This window comes from Leuresthes tenuis, unplaced genomic scaffold (genome assembly GCF_036924035.1).
Source record: "Leuresthes tenuis unplaced genomic scaffold, fLeuTen1.0.hap1 SCAF_19, whole genome shotgun sequence".
NCBI classification, from domain to species: domain Eukaryota; kingdom Metazoa; phylum Chordata; class Actinopteri; order Atheriniformes; family Atherinopsidae; genus Leuresthes; species Leuresthes tenuis.
The window spans coordinates 28,329,084-28,345,437 of record NW_027325373.1 but is presented as its reverse complement, the minus strand read 5'-3'; the positions used below and the strand labels follow the sequence as shown (position 1 = coordinate 28,345,437).

Genomic DNA, 16,354 nt, shown 5'->3' with positions numbered 1-16,354 from the left:
CATCTCGACATGTGTTTGCAAGGCACCAACAGAGAGCTTATGAAGATTTATATTCAGCCCTTAAGAAATTAACCAGCTTTGTGATGCTGGTTATCTCAATAAGCCACTAACTACTACTGCTTTTTGGGGTTATTTTTTTTAGACTATTTGTGTGTTTTTACAAGTGTCTTTAGTTGTTTTTAACCTCTTTTGGTTGTTTTGTGTCTCCATAAGGAAGTTTCAAGTATCTTTGTAGATATTTACATCTCATTGTACTTGCTTTGAATTTTTGTTACTTTTGTTTCTGCTCTTTATTGCATTCCTTTATTGATTTGCTCTTTGTAGCTGCTTTAGGTCTCCTTTGTATTAGTAAAAAATAAATACTTTTTTGAAAGTATGGTTACCATTTGTCTTAAATTAAATATATATTACACAATCACCAATATCTTTCAGTTCTGTGTTCTATGTTGTAATATATTACACCAGATTAGTATAATGTTTATTCTCAGCCCATCAAAATCTCAATAAACTCACAGATTGTTGTACTGTGGAGTTTGAATTAAGATTTAATCCACTTGAGACCTGGATTTCAGTTGAATAAACAAAAAAAATTACCTTCTATCAGATTCTCCTAAAGCTCTTTTTAAACACCATGGGATTAAGGAAAGATGGTTGGAAAAATTCTCGAGGAAAAGGATGGGCCAGCGTATCTGATGCCAAAGAGGATAATTAAGGAAGCAATGGAACTCCTTTCCTTAGAGCTCTAGATGTTAACACAAGTACAGCGGTGTTTTTAGGTTAATTTTCATTTTATATGTAAGGAAAATGTGCTACATTTGAGCAAACTGAGGTAAATATTTCTAATTTTGTAAGCTATAACTTATTAACTAACATACACATGTCCAAACTGCTGCTATGACTGTGTGAAAAGATCTCAGCAAAAAGTTTCCAATCAGACATATTCGCTACTCTGGAACATCTCTAGAACATTTCAGGATTCTAATGAACGAGTGAAAACGGCTTAATTATAATATAGAGTCCCTTCAGGCTCCTTTAAAAGTAAATTTAAGCAGGACAAGTTGTACTATAACAGCTTCTGTTATTGCACACAGATGACAATACTGAAACCAGGATGACGAACAGTTGTACAGTAACAATGCATGAAACAATGATTACATAAAAAAAGCAAACCCTTTCAACCACACGGTGTATTTTTAAAACTGAAAACACAGATTCCAGATATGAAGCAAAAAGCATGTGTATGTATCTGTGTATGTATATGGAGCATATCCATTGTGAACTTGCTGGGTTGATTATGAGAAAATATCAACAGTGTGTCCAGAAAATGAACAATAAAAAAAATACATGTCAACAGTATGTGTGAATTATGTCAGTTAGAAACATCATGACAAGAATCTGTAAACAGCAAGAACATCATCATTAACAGAATCACTTGAGTTCCAATGACCTTTAATAAAATCACAGTCCATTCATAGTTAAAGTATACAATAAGTTAGATTCATATGGCATCATATAGTATCTATATTATATAATATCCTATGAGGTGTATGTACACACCTCACATTCATTACTCTACCATCCTTCTATCTCCTCTTTATAAAACGTTTTCTTGGTTAAAATCTGTACAAAAATCTACACGGGACAGAAACTAAAGCAGCTCAAACCAAAACTGGACAATCTAATAGAAATGCCATTCTAATTAATGCCACTGTATCCATTAATAACACATTTGGGCTGGTTTGTATAAAAAATAAACTTTAGATATTTGAACTGCTAAATTAAAGGTACCCCATGAAGTTTTTGATAACTTTTAGAGCTATGGAGCAATATACTTAGATCTCTCCTGAGGAGATCATGTAGTTGGTTATTTTTTTGGCTCGTTGTTAGCAAATTTTACTCAGAAACTGATGGATTTCAGTCATGGTAGATGTATGCGGTCTCGTATTTATTTTTATTCAAATCCTCAGTGATATGAAACAGTATTGTTATTGGTTTCCTTACATTCATTTAATAGCTGATGTAAGTGACATACAAAGAAATGGAAGTACAAGTTGGACTCCTGTTCTTATAAAATAACCCAGTTACTTGCAGCGAACCTTAGTGCATACTTAGTAACTCTTTTTTTCAGCGAGTCTGAAAAATTTAGATGTAAAAACATCAGGATTAAAATGGTTGTAAATATAAACTTGTTTGGTAAAAATCCTCCACAAGGCAGCTTTTACTTGATAGTTAACAAAGCACAGGGCTTATGATCTGTGTTCAGGCTACGTTTCACTGACCACGTGTGTTTTTTAAAATGAACTATTCCACACAATGAAAAAGACAACAGTCTTCCTGTACAGGTCACTGATATACTTGCTCGAGCATCATGGCTTGGTTGTTCACATCATTCAACAAATTAATATGAAGGCGGTATGAGAGAATAAGGAAGGCAGCAGCTGTATGTAGCTGAAACTCTGAAAAATGTTGAAAAGAACTCATGTGACAACATGCGGAGCCGAGTTGCAGAACCAACAGGTCCAATAGGGAAACCCAGACATCCCTCTCCCCTGCTGCACTCTCCAGCTCCTTCTGGGGGATCCCGAGGTGTTCCCAGGCCAGATGGGATATATAATCCCTCCAGAGAGTTATGGTTCTGCTCCATGGCCTCCACCCAGGAGGCATCCAAACCAGATGAACCACTTCAGCTGACTCTTTTCTATGTGGAGGAGCAGCGGCTCTACTACGGATGGTGCAGCTCCTCCCCCTATCTCTAAGGCTGAGCCCAGCCCCCCTCTGAAGGGAACTCATTTCAGCCGCTTGACCTCATTCTTTGGGTCAGAACCCAGATCTGTGACCATAGGTGAGGGTTGGAACAAAGATGGAGCAGGAACCTGAAAGCTCCTCCTTCTGGCTCAGCTCCCTCTTCACCAAACGGACCGGAGCAGCGCCCTCATTGCTGCTGACGAAGCCCCGATCCGTCTGTCCATCTCTGACTCCAACTCACCATCACTGAGAACAAGATCCAGAGATACTGAAACTCCTCCACCTGAGGCAGAGACTCATCCCAGGGGGGGAACTCCACCTTTTTTTCTGTTAAGAACCATGGCCTCAAATCTGGAAGAGCTGATAATCATCCTGGCTGCTTCACACTTATCTGTGAACTGAAGGTCATGGCTTGAAGAAGCCAACATAACTACATCATCTGCAAACAGCAGAAATGTAACCCAGATCCTGTTCATGAGAACCACAAACAGCATCGGTGACGAGGGCCTACAGCTAATGCCAAAGTCTATAAAGGTTTGGACGGATGTATAGGAAGAATGCCGCCTATGTGCAGAAAATGTCACGACGTGTACTGCACTCAACTTTCTTTGTCCTATTTTTGTCAGGTAGGGCTGCTAGCAAAACTACTCTTGGAGGAGATGAGAACAAGTCCAAGTAACTCCAGATTCTTGGAGTTACTTCAGAGTCCAAAAACAGGTGGAGTCAGACTTAAAGTCAATTTCTAAAATTAGTCTGGTCCAAGTTAGAGGCAGAGTAGAGTGCTGTTAAATTGATTTCAAATTAGTTCACAAAGTCACTAAGTTATATAAAATAATTGAAAATCCAGACTTAAAAAGTCTTTCAACATATAATCTGCTTTAGAGCGGACCATCAATGTGTGCAGTAGGGTATCATCTCAAAAATGTGATTTTGAAAGGAAGACCTTGAAAGGTAAATGATGACAGGGCTCTACTCTGCCCCCTGGTGAATGTAGTTTTTAATACAAGTATGTGAACAACGACAACAGCCACTGTTTGGTTGTTTTAGACAAATAAGCAAGTACATTAATGACCTGGGCTTTGTGACATCGTACAGAGATTAAGGGACATGAAATAAGACTGAAAGGTCACTGAGTTATGGTTCAGATCCTGAAGGGTTTGTGGACAAAGCGTTTGTGAATCATCTCCCTCGTCCTTCTGAGAGCCATCAATAGACAGCTCAGAGCAACAACACCCTTTCTGTCTATCGATGCCTCTGGACCGACATGGCCAGCCTACAGTGATTGGCTGCTGTCACGCATCTAATTTAGAAAAACACAAACCCAATCAGTGTCCCAACTGGTCCAGGTCGTGTGTTTCGACCTGCTGCTTCTTCCGTAGCAGCTGCTGCACTCGACTCTGGAAAGGGTTCCAGAGGCTCTGCAGGAAGCTGTAACTCTGTTGTTGCTCTTGGTTTTGGTTGTGTTTTTCATGGCTCTCAGTGTGATGGATGTGTTGCCTGTTTTGCTGCTTGCTCTGGTTGTTTCGGTGCCGAAGAATATACGACTTGTGGTATGTTGCAGCTGACAGGACACAAGGAAAAAAAAAAAAGAGTTAAAAGAGGAAACATTCCAGAACTTAATAATGGTGCAGGTCAGTCTGGATGCCACAATGAGGACACTCACGGCTCATGCAGGTGACTTTGGGCGTGTCCCATTGACCGTTGCGTCGGCACCGTATAGTGGGGCTGTGTCTCTGGATGAAGCCCTGTTTGCAGTGATAGCGAGCCAAGGTGTTGATCTCGTAGCGAGGCTTCATGGCTCCAAACACTTGAGCATGCTTCACTACAGGGAGCTGGCCACATGACACTGATGGTAGGAAGCACAGCCTCTAATTATGTGATGTTAAAACTTTCAATGAATGATTTTATTTCCAGTAAAGAAACAAGTTAACAGCTCTTTATTTGTACCTGATTAATCTACAGTCGTATAAAAATGTAATTTCTTTCAAAGTTTTAGGTAGGATATAACAAATAATCAGTTCTTAAGATCAGGTAAAAACAACCTCAGATGAACAACAACTCAAGACATATTACGCTGTGTCATTATTTACTGAACAAAAATAAGAAACTAAATGAAGGAATGCCAGGAATTAAGAAAGTAAGTAGCAGCCAGCAGCTGCTGATCAATGCTCTGATTAACTGATCCTCAGTGAGTGTGAGCAGCTCTATAAAAGCAGGAGTTCTGTCAGTTTTCAGGTGTGTGTTAACATGATGCCAAGGAGGAAAGACATCAGCAATGATCTCAGAGAAGCAGCTGTTGCTGCCCATCAGTCTGGGAAGGGTTATAAGGCCATTTCCAAACTATCTGGAGTCCATCATTCTACAGAGAGAAAGATTATTCACAAGTGGAAAACATTCAGGACAGCTGTCAATCTTCCCAGGAGTGGACGTCCCAGCAAGTTCACCCCAAGGTGAAGAAGCCCAGAGCTACATCTCAGACTCTACAGGCCTCAGTTAGCATGTTAAAGGTTAAAGGTCACCCCAAGGTGAAAAAGCCCAGAGCTACATCTCAGACTCTACAGGCCTCAGTTAGCATGTTAAAGGTTAAAGGTCACCCCAAGGTGAAAAAGCCCAGAGCTACATCTCAGACTCTACAGGCCTCAGTTAGCATGTTAAAGGTTAAAGGTCATGGCAGCACAGTTAGAAAAAGACTGAACAAGGAGGGCTTGTTTGGAAGGGCTGCAGGAGAAAGCCTCTTCTCTCTAAAAAGAACATGGCAGCACAGCTTAGGTTTGCAAAGCTGCATCTGAACAAAGCTCAAGACTTCTGGAACAATGTCCTTTGGACAGACCAGAGCAAAGTGGAGATGTTTGGTCCTAATGCACAGCAGCATGTTTGGAGGAAACCAAACACAGCATATCAGCACAAACACCTCATACCAGCTGTCAAGCACGGTGGTGGAGGGCTGATGATCTGGGCTGGTTCTGCAGCCACAGGACCTGGGCACCTTGCAGTCATTGAGTCCACCATGAACTCCTCTGGATACCAAAGTATTCTAGAGTCAAATGTGAGGCCATCTGTCCCACAGCTAAAGCTGGGCTGAAACTGGCTCATCAACAGGACAAAGATCCCAAACACAGCAGCAGATCTACAGCAGAATGTGGGAAAAAGAAAAGAATCGAGGTGTTGCAATGGTCCAGTCAGAGTCCAGACCTCAACCTGACTGAGATGCTGTGGTGGGACCTTAAGAGATCTGTGCAGAAACCAATGCTGCAAACCTCAATGAGCTGAAGCACCGCTGGAGAGAAGAGTGGCCGAGATTCCTCCAGAACCATGAGAGAAACTGATAACGTCTCACAGGAAACCATCAATGCAGCTCACTGCTGCTGAAGCTGCTGGATCAGGGGTTCACTTAGTTTTTAAATCACTGCTGCTGAAGCTGCTTCCACAAGCTGCTGGATCACTTAGTTTTTCACACACTGCTTCTTTGTTTTGTCTCAGTTTTTGTTCCATAAATACTGACAGTGTCGTATGTCATGTGATACTCTGAGGTTGTTTTTATCTCATTTTTCAGACCTAGTGGGGATCTGCTGTTTTTAATTTGTCCTGATACCTCAACATAAGAATATAAAGAGGTTCTACTTTTTTAATTGCATAACTGTTTAAACTCACCTGTTCCCTTTTTGCAGGTGAAAGTCAGGTGATAGCTACAGGGTACATCATTCCACTGTCCATCCTCATGCCAGATCATCACCACGCAGTCCTCTCCGGACTGGAAGAAGCTGTCCGGCTGGTTCGGCCTCCAGTTGTCGTATTGCTGCCAGAACACACATTTTCACATTATTGTCAATGAAATTTCGATTTTTTTTCTTCCTGATCCTGGTTTCTCCAAATGTTCATGTTTGATAAATAGATGTGATACAGTGTAGTTGGAAAGACAAACATAATTAGAATAAAGATTTATGGGTGATTAGGTCTGAAAACTTTAAAATAAGCTCATCCTCATCACATGTGACTGGGTGTAGTTCACACAGCAACCACAAGGTGGTGCTGTTCCGTCAACCAAGAGCACCTGAATCTTTGAGTTGTTGCATGTAAACAAAAGAAGCGAAAACAAACAAGTTATGGTGGTTTGTTTTGAACTCCGCAACTGCTGTACATACAACACAACATGGTGTCTCTTGCCCATTGTTATGGTCATTTTATGTCTCTTTTTGGTCTCTTTATTGTCATTTGTGCCATATTGTAGTCATGTTTGAGCCTTTGTGGTTATTTTGTATCTCTTTTTGTGTTTTTCTATGGTAATGTTGGATCACTTTGTGGTAATTTTGCCTCCTGTTATGATCATTTTATGTCTCTTTGTTGTCTTTTTATGTTATTTTGCATCTCAGTGAATTACAAAGTATTAAAGCAACTTTAATACATATCGAAAGATGTTTGGATTGCCAGTTTAGTTCAACTAAGAATAAAAATTTTAAAAAAGCATTTTAAATGGAGATTAATTTCCTGGCAAAATCAGTTAATTGTTGCAACTCGTTTGTCTGCCTTTTGTAAAAAACAAAATGATTAATCATCTGTTCAGAAAGTTCAGTCTTTTATGACTTCAGTTCTACTATTTCATAGTTTTATTCATGCAGACATGATGTTTCTCTTTTAAATGGAAATCAGCCCCGAACTTTAATGTCTCATCTGTATGATTTAAATGAGCTAAACTGAAGCTCTAAATTGACACCACCCTCTCCACGCTGCTGGAGGTCGCTGCTCTTTAATGGATGTTTCTGACTGATCTTTTACTCCGAGTCTCTGTCTCACCATCGGGCTGCTGTCCGTCCACCTGAAGTCTCTCTCAAACATCCTGTCGTTCAGGCCGATCCACTGATAGTCACTGCCCAGACCTGCAGAGGGAAGGAGGACACATCAATCTAAAACCAGCAGCGACTCTGTCCGATGTAAAACTTCAGCCATGTAATTGAAACACCGCAGACTCACGGTTGACAAAGTTCTGCTCTTCTTGGGACAGTATGCTGGCCAGGTGGGCTCCGTACAGCCGACACTCCCTCTCAGCGGCGTCCCAAGTCCGCCGGTGTGTGAAGTACCTGTAGCAGTGAGATTGAAACTTCTGCCAACCAAATCCACACATCTCTGTGTCTGCGGAGACAGAACAACACAACATGCCGGTAAGAAGCCAGAATCACACTGTTTTTTTTTACTTTGCATAAATTTATTCATGTTTTATTCAGAGATTTGCTTTCAGCAGCATGTTTAGACTCAATCTGTCCATGTGCAACGCTCAATGATTACTGTAAATAATCAAAACAAAATGCAATGACTTGGAAATCATTTAAACCCAATATTTGATTTAAACTATGCAAAGATAACATTAAATGTTGGAAATGATCCATTTTAAGCTTATTTTTAAATCAACACGCGAAGCACATGTAAAAAAAAAATTGTTGGGAGAGGAGTGATGAAGGACTGGAAAGTTGTGCAATGATAAAAAAACAGCTCACTTCTCATAAGATTACCTGTAAAAAAGGTCAGCAGTATTACTGGGTAAGACATTGGTGGCTCATCTCCACCACACAAAGAGTAAACATGAAAACAAGACTCAGACTTGAGCTCTGTATATAAAAGTTGAGGCCGCAAGGAATTACTGGGATGGAATGATCTCCTTTCTCTCATAAAGGATTATCCGGTGTGTCCTCTGCTAAAGGAGATAATAAAGGAAGAAACACAGCTACTTTCCTTAGTATTTTCACTATCTTGAATACTTCTGGGTAATTTTGCTCAGTTAGGAAGGTTCCTAAGCAAATGATTGACTATTCGACCAGACCCAGAATCTGAGTTTCTCTTTGAAGTCACAAACACTGTGCTTCGTGTCAGGCTAAAGATTTAACATGTCCAGCTATTCAAGCTCCAACACAGATATATACTTTTTTTATTCAAACATTTGATACAGCAGCCATCGTGAGAGATATCTGCCATTTTGGATTTTTCAGGTGGGCTTTTCTGGAGAAAGAAAATGGGTCCCGGGCATTATTCATGCCAAGTTTGGCGTTTATGTCACAAGGTGAAAGACTTTTTTGTAACATCGACTAATATGCAACAGCTTTCATAGAACGGACAGTGTGTGATAATTACTGCCATCAGCTGGAAATGGCAACAATCTTAAATACAGTCCACCCACTGGAGGAGAAAAACTTGGTGTTTTCATGTTTTCTGCCTTCATCTGTCCTATGGCTGTAATATGGCTGTTCAGTTGTGTAAACTAACCTATTCCAAAATTAGATAAAAACGGTTCATTCTAGCCTGATAAAAACAACAATCCACTGAGCAAAGTAATTAGATAATAACAGAGATACTGGTTTTGAAATAAAAAACAAGTTATACATTGACTTTAAAGATGTTGCTTTACAAAGTCCAATCAAATACAAGTTTTTAAGTACTTACAAGTAATTTCATTTTGTTTTTATTTGCAGTTTGCACATCACCTAACTTTTTTGGGAACAGGGTTCCTCCACTGCTTGGCATTCAGGGCTTTATGGAGGGTTGACAGTCTGCAATTAGATTTTAATTCCTGCTTCCAGGAACCAGCCAGTTGAGATGGAGCCCCACTGCTGTAACAACAGCCTCCAGCAGTTACACAACAGCTTTGATTTGTTTGCTTCTCATCAGACTCCGTTGTTGTGGCTGCTGAGGCGCTGAGGTCCAGCTGGGGGATAAAAGCCTCTCGCTGAATGAGCTCAGCAACACTGTTGGACCTCATTAACCCTCACAAATATCCAGTTGTGTTAAGGTCAAACACACAGTCTTTAGCTTCATATACAGTGACTTAAAGTCACATAATGAGCTCCATGCTTTGTCAGGGCTCCGTGAACAAAGGCTGTTTTGTATCAGTTTCTTTAGAATAATGTGAATGCCAATAAAGACGTGATGGAAAGTTGCTGTCGATGCTTCGGGATGTTAATGACAGCACTGTGCAGCAACCTGGAGGGTCAGGTGAGGTCTGGAATCCCCCACTCTCCTTCTGGCAGTGTGAAATTAGCACAGCCCTGTTCTGATGTATGCTGAGTGGAGAGCAGGAGGTCAGTCAAAATACGGCTACATCCAGGAGATGAGGTGGGGAGGCAGCATTTAGCAGGACAGTTTCAATACCACACAGCTGCAAAAGCTTTCTGGTAGAATAATAGTGCAATTATCTGTTTTTTTTTTCTCCTTTTTTCCACAGGGAGAAAACTACAAGAGGACATCTGTGTCTCTGCCTCTCTGTCCTCTAACTTCTGCATGTGTCAGGATGACTGCGTGGTGAATGCTCCATGATTTACATCCAAGTTTCCACATTATGTTGCACATGCAGCATTCACCCCTCACATGTTTGCACATGGATACACCCTGCAGAATGGGAATTTCAGTCCAGGGGTTTCCACATTGAGTAAAGCAACAAATTTACACTCGACTTTTACAGCTTTTCCACTTCTTTGATGTTTTAAATTAATTTTCATTCGCGTCAAGTCATCTCTGATTAAAATTAGTGAATAAATTGCTGTATCACAAACTGTTTTTACATCACATAAACATTCAAGTGCTTCCTCTAATTTTCTAATTCACACTTTACATAAGATTTACTTTTTAATAAAAAATGTTTCATGTTGTACAGCTATGCCTTGAGCCATCCCACATTTCTTCATAAGCTGACAGAAAAATAGCTTCTTTGCTAAGTTGGCTGTTATGTGTAGACACAGTTGAGAGCCTTTTTTCTGCTTGAATGATTCATAGGTCAGAGTTAAGTGGCTTAACAAAGAAAAAACACATTCTTCTGAAAATTTTCAGGTACAAGGACTGGACTGAAAATTAGTGAAAAATCAGAAAATGTCAGAAGAAAAACTTCGCTGAATAGGGCTTCGCTGCCTTGCAGCTCGGACCCTAAAAAGAAAAAGAATAACGCTTTCAGATACAATAGGGCCTTCACTGCCTTCCCCCCGGCCTTCACCCTGACGCGCACACCTGCTTGGGCCCAGTCATCGCTACTTGCAGCTTGAATTAGGGCCCGAGCAGGGGCGCGCATCAGGGTAGGCGTTGGACGCCGGCCGATGCCCAACGCACAGCACATCTTTCCGTCAAGTGTGGAGCAGGCTGTGAGAATCCCATGTATATCAAGACATCATCATCAGGGTTTTTGAAAATGTGTATGGGGCGCCACTTAGCCATTTAGCTACGGAGTCATTCTGCTCCGGCCACACACGATAATCTTTACATACGTACAAGGTCGTCAGCGTGGACGTGTGTGTCGAGTTTCATGACCTTGCAATGATGATATGGCTTTCAATCCACAAATTTAATCCCCCATGGCTGAAAAGTAAGCGGACCAAGTTTGAAGCTGTTAGCATTAAATCTGTAGGAGGAGTTTGATCATATGCGAGGTGTGGAAACAGGCACCGATTTGCATCTTCTAATAACGCCTTGAAGAACAATAGGGCTTCGCTGCCTTGCAGCTCAGGCCTTAAAAATATGTGCTGGGACCCATCTCTCTGCAATATGCACCAGCCATTTGAACCGGATGACCCCACATTCTCAGCCTGAATCTCAGTTTGTCTCTTAAACATATCCACATGAATGAAGGTTTTCCACCATTTTCTGCCGCTTATTCAGTTCTGGGTCACAGGGACGACAGACTACGCAGACATATCCACACCTTCCTCTCCCAAGGCACCTCCTCCAGCTCTTCCGGGGGGACATCAAGTCATACCCAAGCCAGCCGAGAGATATAGTCCCTCTAGCAGCTTCTGGGTCTGCCCTGAGGTCTTCCCACAGTAAGACATGTCTAAAACGTATCACTAGCGAGGTGTCCAGAAGACATCCTGACCAGATGACTGATCCACCTCAATCAGCTCCGTTTGCTGCGACTCTGCTCCGATTCCCTGCCACATGACCGAGCTCCTCGCTCAATCCCTAAGGGTGAACCCAGCGAACTTTCAGAGGAAGCTCATTTCCACTGCTTGTATTCACAATCTTATTTTGTAACCACAAGTGAAGGTTGGAATGAAGTCTGACTGGTAAATCGACATCTTTGCCTTCCGAGTCGAGCTCTCTCTTCACCACAACAGTCCAGTACAACTCCCCCATCACTGCAGATGCTGCCCCAATCCGCCTGTCAATCTCCGCCTCATTTCTACCCACACCTGAGAGCCTGAGATACTTAAACTCCTCCACTTGAGTAAGTGACTCACAATTCCGCCACATTCAGGTAAACCTCTCTAAAACTGAACTCTTCTAGCAGGTCTACCAGCATGCACTTGGGAACCAAAAGTTTGTTCAGAATGTCATGACAAGTGTGGTGTTCTATCAACCAAAAAGGACACACCTCAGTCTATTATTCATTGACGTCTAAATCAAATTCAAGTCACTAATTCTACCTGCAGTTACTTCTTGGTCTTCTGGTCCTCTTGGATCACTGTGTTCCTCTCAGGTTCTGTCACCAACTCCTGGTACAGACTATGGTTGTCTCTTACCTCGACCACGGCAGTGCTCCTCTAGCAGGTCTCCCAGCATTCACAGTAAAACCCCTACAGATGTACCAGAACATGGCACAGTGTCTGGTCTTTCACCAACCAAAAAGGTCACATGTCACACCACAGCTCATTGACCTCCACTGGCTGCCCATGGCTCCCTGAATCAGATCCAGTTCCTAATGCTGCCCACAGAGAGACTTCTGGGTCTGTAGCAGCTGTTTAAACTCAGTCAAGGCTAATGCTCCTTCTGGACCTCTGTGTTCCTCTCAGGAATCTCATCTGGTTCTGCCATCCCGACATACAAGGCAGTCTCAGTCCAGGCTGTTCTCATTTGTGGTTCCACAATTTTATGGTTCCACAATGTTGGAACCAGCTACCAGATGCCATCAGAGCAGGGGTGTCCATCTTTTACTTCAAGAATAATCTCTTCACAGAACACCTCCTCTCCTAACACCAATAATCTGGATTTACTCTGCACTTCTGTACTTATTCTACTCGTCTGTTAATTAGATTTAATACTTTGTGTTTACACCAGGGTTTCTTACTGTGTTTAAACCTGAACATCATTTCTACCTTTATAAAAAAATTAAAAAAAACCTTCTGCTAGATGAGTAAACTAATAAAGAGCTTGTGAAATAAACCAAAAGTCTCAACTTTGATATTTCTCATTTATTACTTTAGGCAAGCTGCATGAAAGTCACTATAAAATCACTATAAACTACACGAAAACAATAGTTTCTACCTCTTGGGAAATGATACAGTGTCTCTTAAAGATAATGATAAAGATTTTTCCTCTGAACTGTTAGAGCTGCCATTAGCTATAACTTATAATGTAAAAAAGGCCTTGTCATTCAGTTTTTGAAAGTCAATGTTGTACTTTTGTTCAGAGAAAAACTAAAACTCTTATCACTGAAAACTGGTTCATTGTACTGGAAAATCCCTGGAGACCTCAGAACCTGGATCAGCTGCTGAGTCATGACAAAAGTAATGGATGAGAAGCTGGAACTAATCTGCAGATGAGCCAACGCCCAGACATCTAAGATTACCAAAGTTTTAAATGATGTGTATCATGTCAGTGAGTGCACAAGCTGCTACAACATGGCCCGAGATGTAGTTGAATATTCAAAGGAATATTACAGTTATTTATATATTTATACAATATTACAGGTTGAGCAGAAAATAGACGATTGTTTTTTAATGGATGAAAGCGGTTTAGCAGCAGTGTTTTCTGTGGGTATATCTCCCTATGGTGTTGATTTTGAGCTTTGAAACTCACTGATATTCATGAAAAGGGGAAACCCATTAAGTGTAATATGAAAACTTCTTTAAAGATGGTAAAATGGATCAAAACTAGATAGAAGATTCAATAAAGAGGAACTTAATTGGTTCAAAACTTTAGCAGCTCTCATGAGCATCAGAAGTTGTTCGTAACCTATTTATACTTATTTATTAGGCTTCTTAACCTGAGTCATCATTTTTATACCATAAACATGTAAATGTGAGCTGGTATGACAATAAAAGTTCCTTAAATCCTTAAATAATTTCTCTCCTGACCTTGTTCACAGAGCTCTCCGGTGTAGCTGGGCAGGCAGAGGCAGGTGAAGGAGTTGACCCCATCCAAACAGGTGGCTCCGTTCAGACATGGGTTAGAGAGGCACTCGTCGACATCTGCAGACACACAACACAGGCCTGTATTATTAAACATCATCAGTCTAGCACAGGGGTCAGTGGGCTGGCTCTGTGTGTTTGCACCTGTTTCACAGGTCTGTCCCATGAATCCAGGTGCACAAACACAGATGTTTTTGTCTCCCTTCTTGTAGCAGGAGCCTCCGTTCTGACACTCGCTGTTCGAGCATAGCGGGAGATCTGCAAACATGACACAATGAAGATGGAAAGTGATCGGTGCTGCAGCTCTCTGAGTTTTTACTGTAGGTTTGAAACAACAAAATGGCCCAAACCACCACTAGCTGAGCTCAGGTACCTCTGACATCCACAGTGGCGACCTCCTGAAGAGCAGGAAAGTTGGTGTTGATCTCTGGCTGTTCTGTGGCCTCGATCTCCATGGGTTTTGGCGGGTGGGACTCGAGCAGAGTAGGGATGATCTCTTTGTCATAATTCACAAATTCCTGCTCTGGTAGAGCAACAGCTGATGGGTCAGAGGTCAGAGCCCATAGGGGGACTGACAGGGTACTCTGGTCAAAAGTATAAAAGGGTGTCCTGGTGGAAAGAGTGGGCTGGTTCGAACTCTGCGTTGAGCTTGTGGTGGAAGGCTCGGTGTGGTGGTCAGAGGTTCTGGTTAGAGGTTTGTTCGTGACTGCTGAATGTTGTCTAAGTGTGTTATTTTCTGTGGTTGTGTCCCGTATCTCTGGGGTGGCTGAGTCTTTGAGAGTCACAGCTGGTAAAACAGTGACCTCTCTAAACGGGTCATCCAGACCACCCTGATCCCCGGAGGGCTCCCCATCCCCAGACAGTTGTTCTGCACCTGAACCCAATTCCGCAACTCCATTAGCAGCCGATCCAACCAAAACCACCTCTGCGACTTTGATTGTTGCTGCAGGTGGGGGCTGCTGTGAGTAAAAGGGTGGTGTCGTGCTGGTGAGCTTGGATGTGTCTGAGGGGTAAACATCTTGCCCCGAGGCTTCATCTTCTCCAGAACCAGACCCTTCAAAGTCCCCCATCTGGGCCTGAGTGGTGGTTTCCGCTGACTTTGTGTCTGAGATAGAAGTAGAAACCTCTGACCCTCCGATTTCTGTCTCGTCCGTCATCACACCAAACACTTGGCCTGCAGCTGGAGTAGGAGGAGCACTGTCCGCAGATCCCTCTTGCGGAGCGCCTGCCTCATCATCTGCGGGATGGCTTGCAGAACCCTCCATGTCTTCGTAGGTGAATACACCATCAGGTACAGGCTGGGAAACTCCAGGGAGGGCTGGACCTGACGTTGTTGGTGAGACTGGGGCTGAATATGTGGTGGTTGTTGTTTTATCTGGTTGTTGAGTTTTGAGTTTTTCTGAGTCAGGGATGGTGTCGGCATCAAGGCCCGAAACTTGAACACTCTCTGGGTCTATACCTGTGAGATCAGTGGCTTCATCATCGGTGTCCTCTGTATGTGTGTTCTTTGTGGCATAAAAGTCTACATTTGTGTCCTCTTTTTCCTCCTCAACCTTAACAGGTGTGGCCGTCTCAAACTGATCCCCTCGGGCTTCCTCCGGAAGATCCGGCGCAAAGGTCACCTGGATGGATCAGAGTACAAAAACAAGCATTCTTTATAAAGTTTATTCCAATGTGGGTCTTACTTTTTGTAGGTTTGACCATTTTTGTTTTTCCTAACCCAAAATAAAAAAAAATGTTATTTAGCTGTTTGATGTTATATAAGCAGCACATTGCATTTCAGTATCTGTTCTACTTTTTTTAAATAGAACACACCAACAAAAGCTAAAACCAGCTGAGCAAAGCATGCAAAATATCCAGGAACATGGTTTCCATTTTATGTAAGTCCAGATAACTTAATTGATTACCAATTCTTTTTTAGACTTGGTCCACTGAAACATCAGCAGTTATTGGTCAGTTGTTTTTCTGGCTCTTGAATGTCTTCTGATGATTTTGTTGTAAAGTTGTGTTTCATTAAGTCACACAGAAGGTGAAGGCACAAAAGAGTATAATATGTCACCTTTAAGAACTTTTCAGAAGATGGGTTTTGTAATATGATCAAATGACTTTCAGGTGGCACCTTTCATCTGTGTGGATGATCAACGTTTTGGTTGATCTGCCTATACCTCGTGTTTTCCATTGACAAAGCTGACCGCTGGAGGTAGGCCGATGGGAGAAGGCTCGAGTGGGTCGGAGTCCCCGCTGCCCAGCGATAGCTGTGTGAGGTCGGAGCCGGGCGAGAAGAGGGACAGGGAGCCGTTCAAAGGTTGTTTCAGGATTTCTAGGATATGGTCCACTGGAGACAAAAGAGGAAATGGTAATAAAAAATACAGATAATTCACCAATATTCTGATACTGAGATGGGCTTTTAGTAACAGTAAATGAAGGGTAGAACTAGTTTCAACCCAAAACAACCCAAAATGTAACCATATTTGAAAAGAATATGAATAAAAAGTCAAATGAATGCCACTTTC

The 16,354-nt window shown here is 42.0% G+C and overlaps 2 protein-coding genes across 2 annotated transcripts in view; both read right to left on the bottom strand.

The window, feature by feature from the left end:
- Nucleotides 1-16,354, bottom strand: part of LOC140276746 (DNA repair protein XRCC4-like) — an 88,851-nt gene that overhangs the window by 1,845 nt on the left and 70,652 nt on the right. The window lies entirely within an intron of this gene.
- vcanb (versican b) overlaps nt 1,433-16,354 on the bottom strand; it is a 38,071-nt gene continuing 23,149 nt past the window's right edge. Inside the window, exons 7-15 of the mRNA XM_072371544.1 lie at nt 16,007-16,176; nt 14,215-15,463; nt 13,986-14,099; nt 13,788-13,901; nt 7,714-7,872; nt 7,537-7,619; nt 6,397-6,541; nt 4,409-4,591; nt 1,433-4,306 (exon numbers count right to left, since the gene is read on the bottom strand). Of these exons, the coding sequence (XP_072227645.1) occupies nt 4,071-4,306; nt 4,409-4,591; nt 6,397-6,541; nt 7,537-7,619; nt 7,714-7,872; nt 13,788-13,901; nt 13,986-14,099; nt 14,215-15,463; nt 16,007-16,176 (2,453 nt within the window). The 3' untranslated portion in view covers nt 1,433-4,070. The remainder of the gene's footprint in view (nt 4,307-4,408; nt 4,592-6,396; nt 6,542-7,536; nt 7,620-7,713; nt 7,873-13,787; nt 13,902-13,985; nt 14,100-14,214; nt 15,464-16,006; nt 16,177-16,354) is intronic.